Below are 15357 nucleotides of genomic sequence, written 5' to 3' on the forward strand. Positions count from 1 at the left end.
CCAGTAGTTACTTGTTTTGTTTCCATATTCGTAGTAGTGATATTTAGTTCCTGCCATGGCTGCTTCCGCTCTGCTGGTGCATAAATTATCATATTGCATCCTTGTTTTTGTTAATGTATTGAGGTATTCTTCCTTTTTTGTAGCAATATATTCCTGCTCCAAGTTTTTAATGTCAATCTCCAATTTAGTTATCTTCTCTCTAACTTTTTTAACCTTATTGGCACCGTATGACATAACCAAACCTCTCATATAGACGTTGAGAGCTTCCCAGATATTGGCATTTGAAGAGGAATTTGAATTGGCATCTAGGAATATTTCAATATTAGTGTTCATATATGAAATAGTCTCGTAGCATGTAACTTTTAAACCTCCACCTGTGGGTTACAGGTTGTGACATGTTGGTAGCCCAGGAGAGTTTGATGGGATTATGGTCTGAAAAAGTAGCTGCTAAGTAGGAGCAATCTATCACTGTTGCCGTCATATGTTGTGGTACAAGAAACATCAATTCTAGAGCGTGTATTATGTACTGGTGAAAAAAGGAAGTCCCTCTGGCCTGGATGAAGGTTTCGCCACACATCAGTTATGCCTATATTAGAGCTGGGCGATATGAGATTTTTTCATATCACGATATGTTTTTTTCATTTCAGGCGATAACGATATCTATCACGATATCAGCCAAATAACTATATTTGTAAGATTTAAATGTGCCGTTGCTCACAAGTAAAATGTGAAATAATCAGCAGCTTGTTTTTAAATATTTATTTCCCATAATAAGTTCAACAGGGTAGATGTACTTAAGGAACATGAGACTTTTTCAGATAGATAAAGGCAAATATTGCAAACTACACAAAAGGCAGCCGCTAAAGCGTTTAAGTTTCAAAATAGAACAAACGAAACAGACTAAACTGTCAATTCCACTTAGAAACAAAATATTAATTCTAAAAATAAATCTTAGTTTGTGTTACAGAAGAACAGACAAAACTGACTAACTTTTGTCAATATCAAATAAACTGAGAACTAAAAGGAAATTCTCAATCTCTCCTTGTTGTATAGCTGAGCTTTTCAAACAGTTTTAACAGTTACTTTAGTCTGACAAAAGCCGAATGACGAATTAGCGCTTCCAGTCAGAGACTGAGGCTACGTCCACACGTACACGGGTGTTTTTGAAAACTGAGATTTTCCGTTTTAGTTTTAAAAATAATCCCGTCCACACATAAAGGCAGAAATGAAGGAAAACGCTGCTATGAACATGCCAAAGCAGCAGGTGGAGCTAGATTCCTAACCGTGCAGAAATGTTGGCCAATCAGAAGTCTAGAAGCCTCGGTGGGAAAAAGTAAACAAAGCTGGGGCATAGAAGCAGAACCGAGTCGTATGTGTGGAGGGACAGTAACTGTGTGTATATGTAAGCATTTAAACACTGCAGAGAGTAGAATTAACAGTAACAGTATTGTAGAAATTCATTTCACCGAAACAATAACGTGGCGCACAGTGTGACGCATGCACCAGTTTATTGTATTTCCAGACTTGCTTTCGGCACAATTTACAGTGCACGCTACTCTGTTTTTTGTCAGACTTGAAATAGCCGAAATACCTTCACACTACGGAACTTCTGTGGCTCTTCCGTTCGACAATCTCTCCGGCGTTGGAACCATCATCTGTTTTCTCTTCGGTCACGCTCGGTTGATTTTTCTAGTCGGCACACTCATTTCCTCCATTACCCGCTGGCTGCTTCCCAAACAAACACACGTGCAGCTTGGCACTTGTGCTGTACGTAACAAGTCACGCGACGTGACGCTGCGGCTGTGATTGGTTCGGCTCTGCGCTACTTAATTTGGATTGGCTGACCTTTTTTTTTTTTTTTTTTTTTTTTAGAGGACAAGAGCAGCGAGGTCTATCGCGATAGCTTAATTTCTCTATCGAGTAAAAGTTATATCGCGATACATATCGTTATCGTTCTATCGCCCAGCTCTAGCCTATATCCTTCATAGCTTGGTTCAGTGCTGTTGCTGCCTTGGATAATAAAGATGTTTTGGGTGAGGACTGATCCAGAGAAGGATTTAGGACCAAATTAAAGTCTCCACCCACAATATACTGGCCCTCAATTGTAGCCAGTTTCATAATTAAGTTGTTAAACAATAAAGGGTCGTCGTAGTTGGGCCCATATATATTTACCAAAGTTATCTTATTTCTGTTTATTTCACAATCTACAAGTAAGAATCTGCCATTTTTGTCCTTTTCAACTGAGTTTAGTTGAAAGTTCAGGTGTTTATTAATAAGCAGGGAGACGCCTCTTGCTTTGGAAGTATATGACAAGTAAAAAACATTGCCCACCCAGGTCTACGTAATTTTAAATGTTCAGCGTCTGTGAGGTGACTCTCCTGGATAAAAGCGACATCTACACTCTGCCTCTTTAAGGATGTCAGCATTTTCTTCCTCTTGATGGGTGAATTGATCCTCTAATATTCCAAGATATACAAGTTAGATGAACTGTAATTTAAGTTTTTTATATGAATATCCTGGACGGGTAAGTGTCATGGTATTCAACTCTGGGGATTTCTGAACACATTCCTGCTTTCCTGAGTTTCAATGTGGTGAAGCTCTGCACATGGGTATAATAGTAAGATACGGCCTAGACCAGGGAGCTGTGTGAACAGTTGTGTGAGTAAAATGTTTGGTAAGAGACCAAACATAACCCCAAAACGTTAAAATAAAACCCCTGTAACAAAACCACATTAGGTAGGTGACAGTAGTGGAGGCCCAGGCAGCTGCTAAGGTTCAAACTTCCCATATGGAAAAGAAATAGTAAAAACTTAGGTGATTACTCATGAAAGTGGCCACTTTCTCATTACTTTCATATATTGTTTTAGTAAGTATCCAAAACATACAAGTTTCATTATATAATTTTTCAAGGGATCTTATATCTGTTTTCACTCTTATATGCTTTTCATACAAGTTTCACACAAGACAGATACAAACTTTATAAGATTTATATATATCGTTTCCATATGGGTTTAGCCACTCTCAGTGAAATATTTACAGCTAAGCACTGAATTTTACAGTCAGATATAGAACATAACTGTATAAGAGACAAATAAACTGGTTGATCAAGATGTGATCACACTCATCTAGTAGGGGGTTGATATCATGATCATAAATGCTCACAAAATCTGTACTTTTATGAATTCGTACACATTATTTTAACTGACTAACGAGCAATTATTTCTATTAGTTATCTAATACCGGATAAGTTGTATCTCCAATTCGTCTGAAAAATAGAGGATGGAGAGTTTCTATGTCAATGCTTGATGTAGTCTTTTCTTCCTTCATGTCGCCCCCACCCCCAAAGTTAACAGTGGAGGGCTTCTCATCTGAGAGTACCTATAAGAGCGAATTGCTTTGTTGAAATCACATTAGATCACTTTAGTCTACTGACTCGGAAGATCTTTTAGAGAGCGTTGTGCTTCGGCAGGAGTGGGGAAAACTTTGATAGATCCCTGGTGCCTGATGCGAAGCTGAGCTGGGTACATCAGCGCATATTCGATCTCCTTCTCTCGCAGCCATTTTATCGACACGGTTATGTGCGTCTCTAATGTCGTCTTTGTTTGCGCTCCGTCTCCTCAACCTGCTCAGAAAGCGCATTGAGACAGGATTCAGTTTTCGTCAGGGTTGTTTGTATGTCGGCCGTTTTTTCTTTTTTTGTTTTTGTTTTTTTTGTCAGCGTGGTTCGTGAGGTCCTCTTTAGTTTCCTTGATAGCATTGAGTAGTTTGCTAATTGTCAGTTCCTCCTCCCCATCTGCCATATTTCTTGTTGCTGATATGTGCAGGTGCCCTGAAGTTTTAGCCGTTTTCTTTCGAGTGTCATAAATTATAACTTGCCATACAGAAGTTTCCTTAGTAACTTTCCCTCTTGCTATGGTCCAGAATTATATGAGGGTAAGTCAGGATAAAGATAGATTCCTGGGCCTACAGCCGAGCTCATGAACACACGTCTGCTCTCTTCCGCTGTGAGCCATCTTTTAAAAAACAAATCGCTCCTCTGACTCTTAAATCACACGTTTGTTGTGAAGCTGTGTTCCCACACCAAAGCTCACCAAAACGCTGTAACACGTAAATGATATAGACAGAATAATACCGTGTCTCGTTATTTTATGACACATATTACATTTTTATGTAATATGGACTTATTTTTCAAGTCCATATTACACGTTGTGACATTCAGCCATGAAGCTAGCACACCAACACCTGCTGATAGCTGCGTGCTGTCATGTTATGTAATAGCACTACTGAGGGAGGTAAAGAGAGAAGCACAAAGGTCATTCTGTGTGCACGGCGTAATCCCAGCATTACTGTGAGGCTCTGAACACTCACAATGAGTTGCAGCACAGAGCCAGAATCCTGGCACCGTGCTCACAGCACAGAGCCACCTGTGCTAATTACTTAACATCTCCCATGTGCACAAAGTAAGAAATGTTTTTACGTAGAATTTAGTGCAGTTTGTAGTAACTTCCCAGCCACAGACCTTAGTAAGGCGTATTTGTTTGAGACACTGAGGACATGGGTTGCAGGCATCGGCGCACTCTGACGTGTCTGATGTGTCGATATGTATAAAATAGCAGTTAAATGCAGGTGTTCCCCACTCTGTCCAAGGGCAGTGCTGATGGACGATGGGGGTCAAAGGTAATGGTGGTTGCTCGGCAATGAAGGTGATTCTTTTTTTTAGCTATTTATTCTAATAAATTAACGTCATTATAAATGTAATCTGTAGTTTCATGTTGCAACACACGTGTCATGGCATGCATGGGTCTGCAGACAACCCTCGTTTGTGCACAGACTTCAGCATGCTTTAAAGCAGACCTTCCCAAAGTGTGGGGCCCGCCCCCTGGGGGGGGGGGGGTGCGCAAAGCCATGGCAGGGGGGGCGCGGAATGAAAAGGGGGGGGGGACAAAACGCTTGGACACTGCTAGCACGGGCGCCTACAGAAACGCAAAGCAGGAGATGAAGCATCGCTGAATATGTTTCCAAACCAACTTCATTCTAAGCCAAAGACTAGAAGATATGGTGAAGCAAATCTGCCCTTTGATTTCACCTGCACAGGTGCAGAGGTAGGTCTCCCTGCAGGGTTGGTTTCCCTGCGTCGGGAGCAGCGCTGGGCTGTTTAAATCACGGACAAACAGGATCCCACATTCTTGATTTAGTTCACAAACACTTCTTGTAATGACTAACTACTCCTGACATTTTGGAGATATACATACTATACTATACTTTATACAGTAAAGTTACAGCGGGATACAAATAACATCAGGCTGATCCTGCCACGATTGTTCAAATCACAGACAAACAGGATCCCACAGCTGTTTATGTTTTTAAACCCATTTTGCACAGAGAGGCATTTTTTGAAAAATGTATTGATGCAATGTTGAACATTATTACTCAGGAAAAAAACTACAGGTAAAATAATCACACTGCCTTTGTAAATGGAGGGACAGTAACTGCGTGTAAAACCTGCAGACAGTCAGATTAACAGTATTTGGTCTCTATCTGCCATTCTGCAGTTCATCTCCTGTAAACAATAACGTGGCCACAGCGTGATGTGAATAAAGGCGCATACCTTTGACGTTGCGTGATGAACTCTGTATTCCTCGTCCACACGGAAACGCAAAAAAGGATTTTTTTAAAAAAACCTCCATTTTCGGTGATTCAAAACATCGTTTACGTGGACGAAACAGCTGCGTGTTCAAAAATACCCGTGTAGGTGCGGACGCAGCGTAAAAGAGTTGGTAGTTTATTTTATTACTACCTGTCATTTATTGCAGTTTACTTTTATTTGCTTAATTGTTTACTACATGTTTGAGGTGTGAAATAAACCGCAATGGAGCAAAATATGGGCGTGTGTGGTTGGAGGATGTGTGCGTGCGCACGTGCAGGCGGGGGGCGCGAACATTTTTCTTGAAAAGAAAGGGGGGCGCAGCAAAAAAGGTTTGGGAACCACTGCTTTAAAGTGTGCGTGCGTGCGCTTTTGTGAAAAGCTGCCTCAATCCATCATCATGATTCAAGGATACGAGGATTTTTATTATAATTTCAGCACACGTGCTCACACAAGGTGAAACACTCTCTGTTTAGAAGCCAAAACGAATGAGAACACAACCGAGCGAAATCAAAGAATAAAAGTATATTTACAGTGTAAACTACGTGTAAATAAAAGAGTTGGAGCAACAAGCTGACGGACACGTAGCTCTGGGTTTGTTTTGTTTTGTTTTTGTGATTCTTGCGTGGTTTGGGCCTGGTGTGAATTTGATTGGACATCCGCTCCTGGGAAGATTGTGTTTGTATTAGCACACACCCTGATGCTCTAGACCAGCATACGTCCAAATCTTCTGCTTTTGTCGAGGTGCTCACACTTTCTGGTCATCACTTAATCACGCACATTTGATTAGCAGCACCTGGTTGCTACTTGTTCTCTTACTTCCTAAGTAAAAGTGGACTTTTCCATAGTTTTAGACTGGAGAGGTTTCCTTTTTAAGGCTGCAGAGACAATCAGGAAGCAGCATCATATCATTGGAAACATAAAGGTCATAAGCAGTGTGCATATGAACCCACTGAAGAAATGTGTTTTACACAGGAAAGCTTACCTGGACGCAACTTCACCTTCTGGCAGTGGTTTGATGGAGTAGTAGAGCTTATGAAGAAACACCTGAAGCCTCACTGGAATGATGGGTAATCACTTTTATTTATGTTCCTTCTGCGAGAATCTGGAATGAAGATTTGTCTTGTATGATAGATTGAAAAATGATCTCGACTGTCAGCTTTAAACGAGCTTTGTGCTGTAGCAGAGCTGGTGGGGTGAGGGCAGCACAGTGCACTTGTGACAGTGCACCGGTGGTGTTTTAGTGTGTAACTGTGTGTGTCCGCAGGGCCATTCTGGGCTTTGTAAACAAGCAGCAGGCACAGGACATGCTGATGTCCAAACCCAACGGCACTTTCCTGCTGCGGTTCAGCGACTCTGAGATTGGAGGCATCACCATCGCCTGGGTGGCAGAAAACCCCAACAAATCAGGTACGCAGTGGCTCTGCTTTCTGGCTCTGTTACATATACAATGCACTGCTGCCACACAAAACACACTTTCAAAAAGTCCACATGAAGCTTTTGCTCTGCTGGAGACACAGGTTGATCTTCTTCTGTCAGTCACAGCCTGTGAACTTGTCCTTGAGTGACATGTCCACACAGAAACACTCAGCGTGGCACAAAGCCCACTGATGATTATGAGACGCTGTCTCTGCGTCCGTCCTTTTGCATGCGATCACTGCAATCCTCGGTTCTTTTGTGTAGGTGAGAGGCTGGTCTGGAATCTGCTGCCTTACACAACCAAGGACTTCTCTATTCGCTCGCTGGCTGACCGCATCAGTGACCTGAACCATCTCCTGTATCTGTATCCTGACCGGCCCAAAGACGAAGTCTTCGCCAAGTACTACACCCCCCCACTTTGTATGTGTCAGCTCATTTTTAACATCGACACTTCACTGTTACCATAACACATATCTACTGTTTTATTTTATCTTTTGTTTTGTTCTTACCAGCAAAAGCAGTTGATGGATATGTGAAACCACAGATCAAACAAGTCGTGCCAGAGTAAGTGTCTCTGTGTCAAACTGCCACAGGAAATCTGCTACCTTTGTGTCAGTTTGTCACTCCCACATGTGAAGCTTTGTATCTGCACCTTTTGTTTTCCTTATTTTTGTTGAGCAGGATTAAAATTTCAAGCAGAAAACGCTACGACCCAGCAGAGTATTTCTGTGTTAGTCATAACTTTACTAGCAGCTATAAAGATCGCTAACACTATAATTTAATGTAAAACTAATCTTCTTAAACGTTCCTTTAATGCATTACGTTACTTAACTAGGTTTAAATATAAGTTATAGTTCTGCACAGTGATAGTTATGACATCATGTCTCCGTTTTCCTCACCTGCCTCCTCGCTCACTGACACCTCCGTGTTATTCCTGCCTACCTGAGGCTCTAACACATGAAACCGTGCAGAAACATCTTCATACCGTTACCGTTACTTGTTGTTAATTACCTCCAGTTTAGACATGTGTCCCTGCTGTTGCTGGGCAGCTGGCAACGAGACACTGATTACATTCACCTCGTATGAGAGTTTGTTGTTTAAGTGTCCAAGCCAAACAATGTTAGATCAAAAAAAGTTGCATTAACGGCAAAATGTGACCTTAGAGCACGGTTGTCATGTTCAACAGAAGCAAGAACAGCAACACCTGAAGTTCAGGATTTCCTCAGCAGCTCACCTCAGTATCAAACTTCTTACATTAACAGCGTCCACCACAGTAAATAGGATATATGCTGACAGCTGACTGACAGCCTGCACTCACTACAGGTGAACAGCAGCTACAGTAGCTGGATTGTAGTCTGCTGACATCTAGTGGTGAAAATGTACACTGCACCAGTAACATCACTGGTTTTCTAGCTTGGCGTTAGCTTGCTGGCTGGGAAGATGGTGGAAGAGAGTTGATGTGCAGCAGCTGTTTCTTAACCATGTTGTTCTCTCTCCGTTCTCCACTCGCTCTTTTTTTGCAGTCAAAATAAGAATAATGTTGATATCTGCACTCAAAACTTATAAACACTCAACTCAATATTATCTGAATATTAACCTGAATATAAATATATTAGTAATATAAATAAAAACGAATATCATTGTAAAATGTGCTCTTTTAGTAATGCTGCAGTAGGCTAAAGTGAAGTGTGGCATGTCTCTGATAGATTCACCACCCCGAACCCTGAACCCAGTGCAGGAGCTACTGCATTCATGGACCAGACTGCTTCTCCCTCTGTGACCCACCCCAACAACTTCAACGTCTACCCTCCCATGTAAGCAGCTTTCTTTTTGCACGTGTGCATATGTTTAATAAAACTCTTATAAACATGTGAAAACACAAAATTAGTCAGAATGCCTTTGACATTTGTGCTGTGCAGTAGTACTTCATAACCTTCATAAATCCAGGAAACGTTTTGTTCTTAAGTCAGATTCACCAAGAACACTGAGGTTTGGCAGCACAGCATGTACACATGATCATTGCTTCATGCAACAAAATTCTGTGGTAAAAATCATCATGCTGATATTTAAAACAATAATATTTATAATAGATATGTAATGGATATATTATACATGATCAATATTGGCATTCAGTAAATGCATCAGGGGAAAGCTGGTGCTCAGTATCATGTCCAAAGATATTGCAACATGCAGACTGGAGCAGCCTGGGATTGAACCAACAACCTGTGTGGCAGAACCAGGCTCTGGGAGGAGCGCCATCTACAGGAAGACGGGAGAAAGACACGCTGTGGAAAAGAGCCAGTGATTAATAATGGTGATGATTAAACGCAGAGTGGCATGTAACCACGTAGTGAGTGAAAAAGGTGACTGAAGAAGAAACAGCCTACGCATAATGCAGCATAACTCAGGCAGGAGTGGAAACTGGAAGCTGGTTCCACAGAAGAGGGGCCTGAAAACTGAAGGCTCTGCCTCCCATTCTACTTTTAAATACTCTAGGAACAACAAGTAGGCCTGCAGAGCGAGAGCGAAGTGCTCCGATAGGGTGATATGGTACTACAAGGTCATTAAGATAAGATGGGGCCTGATTATTTAAGACCTTGTATGTGAGGAGCAGGATTTTGAATTCTGGATTTAACAGGAAGCCAAAACAGGAGAAATCTGCTCTCTCTTTCTAGTCCCTGTCAGGACTCTTGCTGCAGCATTTTGGATTAGCTGAAGGCTTTTCAGGGAGTTTTTAGGACTTCCTGATAATAATGAATTACAGGCTGCAGCCTAGTCCAGACAGTTTGTAAACAATGCAAACTATCAATACTGGTTTTGGGTGTCTTTGTTGTCACTGCTTCATTCAGGAATGTAAACCATCCATGATGATGCTATAACATTGTTTTCCATTGACCATCTTCGCTGCTGTCCTGTCAGGGCTGACGGCATGTTGGATCCCGATGGGGACTTTGATCTCGAGGACACCATGGATGTGGCTCGTCATGTGGAGGAGTTGCTCCGCAGGCCTATGGCCAACCAGTGGAACAGCCAGCAGTCCTAAACCAGACACCCGCACCTGCGGCACACCCCGAGGTCATCTCCATCTGGAAACACTCACGCCTGCAAAACCACCTGGACTGCAACCAGTCCAGGTGGTCGGGCAGATCTGCGTCACATTTTGTTATTCAGGTTTCTCTTTAGCTGTGTCCAAAATGAGAATACACCTGGTGTCGAATCCTTGTCTACTCGCCCAAGACTTTTTAAAGAAGTAAAGTCAATGTTACTGCCATTCAACAAGCTTTAGATCCTCTCCTGCTTCCTGTAGTTTCTCACTGCTGCTGTCTGGAGGCAGTTTGCTTCAGTTGGATTTTTATTAAAGACTGAGACGGGTCGTTCTCAGCAGAAGCTTTGCCTTTGTATGCGCACGCTGAGCATCAGGAGACGTGCACGACACAGATAACACACAGCTTAAGTCCCTTTCAGACACGCACTCACTTTTCTGTTGCATTGTGATGTTAAGGGCCGGCTCATTTACAGTAACGTCTGAATCCACACGGGCACAGCTGGAGGAATGACTCTGTGTCCTGGACCTGTTTGTTGTTGCTCGCCTGTTTCTATTTTACAGTATGATTAGACTGATGCATTTCCCAATCAGGAAGCCTGAAGCTGTCTCACACACTGATCTCACTGTGGAGAAGTTCAGCTACACCTCACTGCGTGTCTGAAAGGGCCTTAATATCACTGTGAGGAGCTCTCTCTCCCAGTACACAGGCAGTACTGGTTACTGTGACGCATAGTTAACAAATGTATTCTTTTCTGTATTACAGAGATGATTTTCTTTATTATTGTCAAGAAAAATGAGAAGATTTCCAATCAAGACTTAAAGAAAGACGATGTAACTTATTCCAAATCTTGAGTAATAGCTTAAAGTAGAAAGGGACAGCCAGAAGGAAACAAACTTGTCTCCTAGTAAGGTACCTATTTATAATTAGCTCCTGAGCTTAGCTGTGGCCTAAGCTTGAGGACAGGTTTACCCTCCTAGGACCTGCCGTCCACATATGTGGACATCACATTTTGGGTTATCTAGACCAAAATATTGAATTGTGCTGTACAGGAGCCTGATATCTACTCACGAGGACATTATACTGCTACTAATCTATCAACATTTTAAACGAATATCCTCATATGTGGCTCTCATGTTTCTTAAAAACAAAAATAAGGTAAAAAAAAAAAAAAAAGAAATCTGGTAATTCTTTGGGGCCCGATCAATGTAAAAACAATGTGACCAAATATCAAAGAGAAATTAAAAATGCTGCTGTGGAAGAGTTCGGGTCTCACGAGGCTAAAGCTCCCTGTTGGCTCAGTGTGAGCCAGCGTCTGTGGGCCGCAGCTGTTTCAGTGTTTGGTTGAACCTGCAACAGCTGCTGTTTCTGTAACATGCTACACACCTGAGAGCAGCTGCAGACTGAACGTTAGTAAAGTGACCCTGTAGTGTGGGGTAGTTGTGGGGCTTGCTGGCACCGACTCTAAATTGTGAATGTCGATTGGTTTGTTGCATCTCTTCCCTCAGAGGTTACTTGGTCTTCCTCGAAGTCCTGACAATAAACTGTAAGAGGCGTGTTTAAAACATTTCTACCAATTCATCTGTTTCTCTGTGACGACGTTGAACCGAGCTGCCTTACAGCACAGCGCACTTAGGTGCTATCACTATAACTGCTCACTGCTTTGAATTTTGTTGTTTGTCTTCTCTCAGATGGAGTTTTATATTATAGCAATGAGATGAACACAGACAGATTTTATTTTTTATGATATTTTGTTGTTGTTTTAAATGTACAGAGTGGCCTGAGACCCCTGAGAACTTTAATGCCATTTGAATAAGAAACAGTTTGTTTACCCAAAGCTCTTCAACAGTGCAAATTTATTTGTGGTAATTTCCACTTTCATTCATATTTAAAGGGTGATAACAATTACTTTCCAAAACATCTTGTTAGCATCTCCACACCTCCAGGCTGGTGGATTTAATGACAGGACACTAGTCCAGCCTGCAGGCAGGGTTCATGTTTGGGATGCAGGTTCGGGCCATCAAGGCTTTAAAGCAGCCACATGTGTTTCACAAAGTGAGCGAATAGCAGCGAGTCTTTCATGTGGACTGTATGTGTCTCTGTTTCACTTTGTGCCTCCTCATCTGCTCAGCTTGACTTTCATCAAAAGTACACCTGGCATGTATGTTAAATGATCGTGGGCGATCGTGGCTCAAGAGTTGGGAGTTCGTCTTGTAATCGGAAGGTTGCCGGTTTGAGCCCCGGCTCCGACAGTCTCGGTCGTTGTGTCCTTGGACAATACAGCCGTTGTCTGCTGGTGGTGGTCAGAGGGCCCGGTGACGCCAGTGTCCGGCAGCCTCGCCTCTGTCAGTGCCCCAGGGTGGCTGTGGCTACAATGTAGCTGCCATCACCAGTGTGTGAATGGGTGGATGACTGGATGTGTAAAGCGCTTTGGGGTCCTTAGGACCAAGTAAAGCGCTTTACAAATACAGACCATTTACCATTTTTAAACCATCAGCAAGCAAAATGTGCTCTGTCCCGTCCATGGAAACGTCTCCCTGAGTGAACTTCACCACAGACGCTCCTGCTGCACACAAACACAGCTTCTCCACACTCTGCATTCATCAATTATAAATCAGAGAAAACAGTTGTCCATATTTCAGAGATCTGATGGCCACTGTACTGTCACACAGAGGATACTGCGGTGAGTGACACAAACAACATGTTGGCTGTATGAGCTGGAGTCTCCAGCCCAACACCTTTTTCAAACTGGAGGTCTGATCACACTCAAGTCTAACCAGTGCCTTTGTCTAATTATAAACCAAGTTGTGCCATTTAGCATGGGTTTGAATAGCACTCTGGCTGTAAGATACATGTAGGCAGTCACACAGCATGTTTTCTTAAAGCTGATAAAGTTCTCACAGTGTGTGAACTGGGACTGATATCTGGAGGTGTGCACGGATCTGTTCATTGTAACAAACTCGTAGCCTTAGAGCACGTTGGCATGTTTAACTAATGACATCTGACGTTTAATCAGTGACACACATGTTAATGTGTGCTAAACGCAGCTTTCTGTGTGGTGGCCTTGAAGCCGCGTCCGAAAAAACAGCGATTCAAACTCTTTCCATGGTGGAGACGTTCTGTGTTTCTGTGGACGAAGAAAACGGACGTTTTTGTGCCGTGTCAAAGGTGTTGGTCGGCTTCTGATTGGACAGCATTTCTATGAGGGCTATTTCAGCAACTGGTACTCAGGCCTGCTCTTTACATATCTGATGTTTTCACGTGAATAGTGTTTTCAGTCCCCGTTTAAACGGTACCCATGTAGAGAGTGAAGCCACCGTAGTGATTGTTACGACCACGGCTCGTAATCACAACCATCGCAGCCGTCCTGTTAGACGACTCGTAGATTTGGGAACATTCACCGAGGACCTGAAAGCAAAGAAGGGACAAAACTTACTCTTACCTCAGTGTGTGTGTGTGTGTGTGTGTGTGTGTGTGTGTGTGTGTGTGTGTGTGTGTGTGTGTGTGTGTGTGTGTGTGTGTGTGAGATGTACTGTTTCATTATAAATTTGTGACAATGAGAAGGATGGATGGTGAAATTCTCCGACCTCTTCATACTGTTAAACTTTTCTTAGGCATATAATTTTAAATATTATCTGATGTGATGTGCGTCTCTGTACAATGATCTAAAAAGCCATAAGTAAGCTTGCACACTCATCTGAAAAGGGCTGATAGTTCTCTAATGCTTACCCACCATCACCTCGTCTAGCTGATTATTTGTAAATCGCTCCGTTTCTCACGCTGACCGATTCTTCATGTTTGTTTGTCACAGTAACTGGAGTGTTAGTGACGTGTTAGTGACGTGTTAGTGGCGTGGCGCTCACTGTCATTTCTCTAGCTCACTGCATCTAGAATGAGAACCCAAGAAATGTTATCCCAGTAAATATCGGACCTGTGCAGCACCCATGTGCATGCGTGCACAGTTAGTTAATCGCTGCCTTTATCGTATGATGTTTGTATAGGCTACAAGCACGCAGTCAAATGTTAGACGGACAAGCAGACGAGTCCTCAGTGTATCCACGTGTCCATCAGCCGCTGTACACGTCGCAGGAAGAAGTAAACTCCCCGTGGCGCTGGCGGGTAATCGGCAGCTGCTCCAACGTTTCGAGACTGCTCTCTGGCATGTCGTCCTTCAGTTATTATTGAATGCTCTAAAGTGCAAAAAGGTGAGTAACCCAGATGATACCGAATGCATACATGTTCCCCTGCGAGGGAAGAACGTGCAGAATGTTGTCGAGTGTAGGTGTGCGCTCCATCTTCACGCCATGTCTCCTCCACTCCCAAGTGTTTCTTCTTTCAGACCTTGTCACAGTTTATTCTCACTTCTTCCCAGGTTTCAGTCCAAACTTTAAAGAGATAAACTTTAGAGGTTTTAGAGCAGGAGAGCTTTGTGAATGCGGGCCCAGGTAGATGATGAACTGCCCGGATTGTTACTAAGCAGTTTTAACCGTGTGCGTAGTTTCTGTTCAGATGTTGTAGCTCTCGTATGTTGCCTTTCTCTTTCAAGCTTCAAGAACAAATTGGGTGTTTGTGGGTGTTTAAAATGTGTGGAGAGCATTCAGGCCGTCACAGGTCGCTCTTCTTGACTCGTTTGCTTTGGGTCACTGTTTCGTTGCAGCCTCTCTTCAGTTTGGACCACTGTTGCTTTATTGAAACGTCCGACTCCAGGTAGCTTTTGGGAAATCTTCATTTTCTTTATGGGGCAACAGTGTGAGGTACGACTCGGTATGTTCAACTCGCACTGAGTCGTACCTTAGTTTGTGTTAGATTGTTATATAATTCTGCAGAAATACCGGCCACACCGAGCTGTTCTTGAAACGGTTTGAACCTCAGCCGAGTCCACGTTAGTTGGATCAGTCACGTGAGTCAGTGTGGTTGAGCCTGATCACTGATGCAACAGTCTCTCCAACGTCCTGAATCAGTGTATCTGTCTGTGTGTTTGCTGGCTTCTGTTAGCTCTGTGCTCTGTCTGTTTTACTGAATTTGTCCTACAGTTTACTGGAACTTTGATGTTGGGATTGGAAATATGACAATAAACTTTTTTTAATGAATCTTTCCGTCGTGTTTTTCTGTTCTTGTCCTGGCACACATCAGAGATGTTTGTGTGCAGGTTTGATGAAATGATTTGGCCTCTTACGAGTGTTTTTTGACCAAAATGTTTGTTGGGGAAATAAAGTGTTTGTGGCTTCTTGTTTGATTCTGTTGTGGAAA

General features: G+C 42.7%; 1 protein-coding gene across 2 annotated transcripts in view; it reads left to right on the forward strand.

The window, feature by feature from the left end:
* The window catches only part of LOC101485426 (signal transducer and activator of transcription 5B), a 56547-nt gene extending 41350 nt beyond the window's left edge, over window positions 1-15197 (forward strand). For both annotated transcript variants that reach the window (XM_004571461.3, XM_076887132.1), the window contains 6 exons: window positions 6620-6714; window positions 6912-7054; window positions 7328-7483; window positions 7576-7627; window positions 8770-8877; window positions 9983-15197. In XM_004571461.3, coding sequence (XP_004571518.1) covers window positions 6620-6714; window positions 6912-7054; window positions 7328-7483; window positions 7576-7627; window positions 8770-8877; window positions 9983-10106 — 678 coding nt within the window. In that variant the 3' untranslated portion in view covers window positions 10107-15197. The remainder of the gene's footprint in view (window positions 1-6619; window positions 6715-6911; window positions 7055-7327; window positions 7484-7575; window positions 7628-8769; window positions 8878-9982) is intronic.
* The last annotated feature ends 160 nt before the right edge of the window (window positions 15198-15357 follow it).

The sequence above is a fragment of the Maylandia zebra genome, linkage group LG8, assembly GCF_041146795.1.
Source record: "Maylandia zebra isolate NMK-2024a linkage group LG8, Mzebra_GT3a, whole genome shotgun sequence".
In the NCBI taxonomy this organism is placed as follows: Eukaryota; Metazoa; Chordata; class Actinopteri; order Cichliformes; family Cichlidae; genus Maylandia; species Maylandia zebra.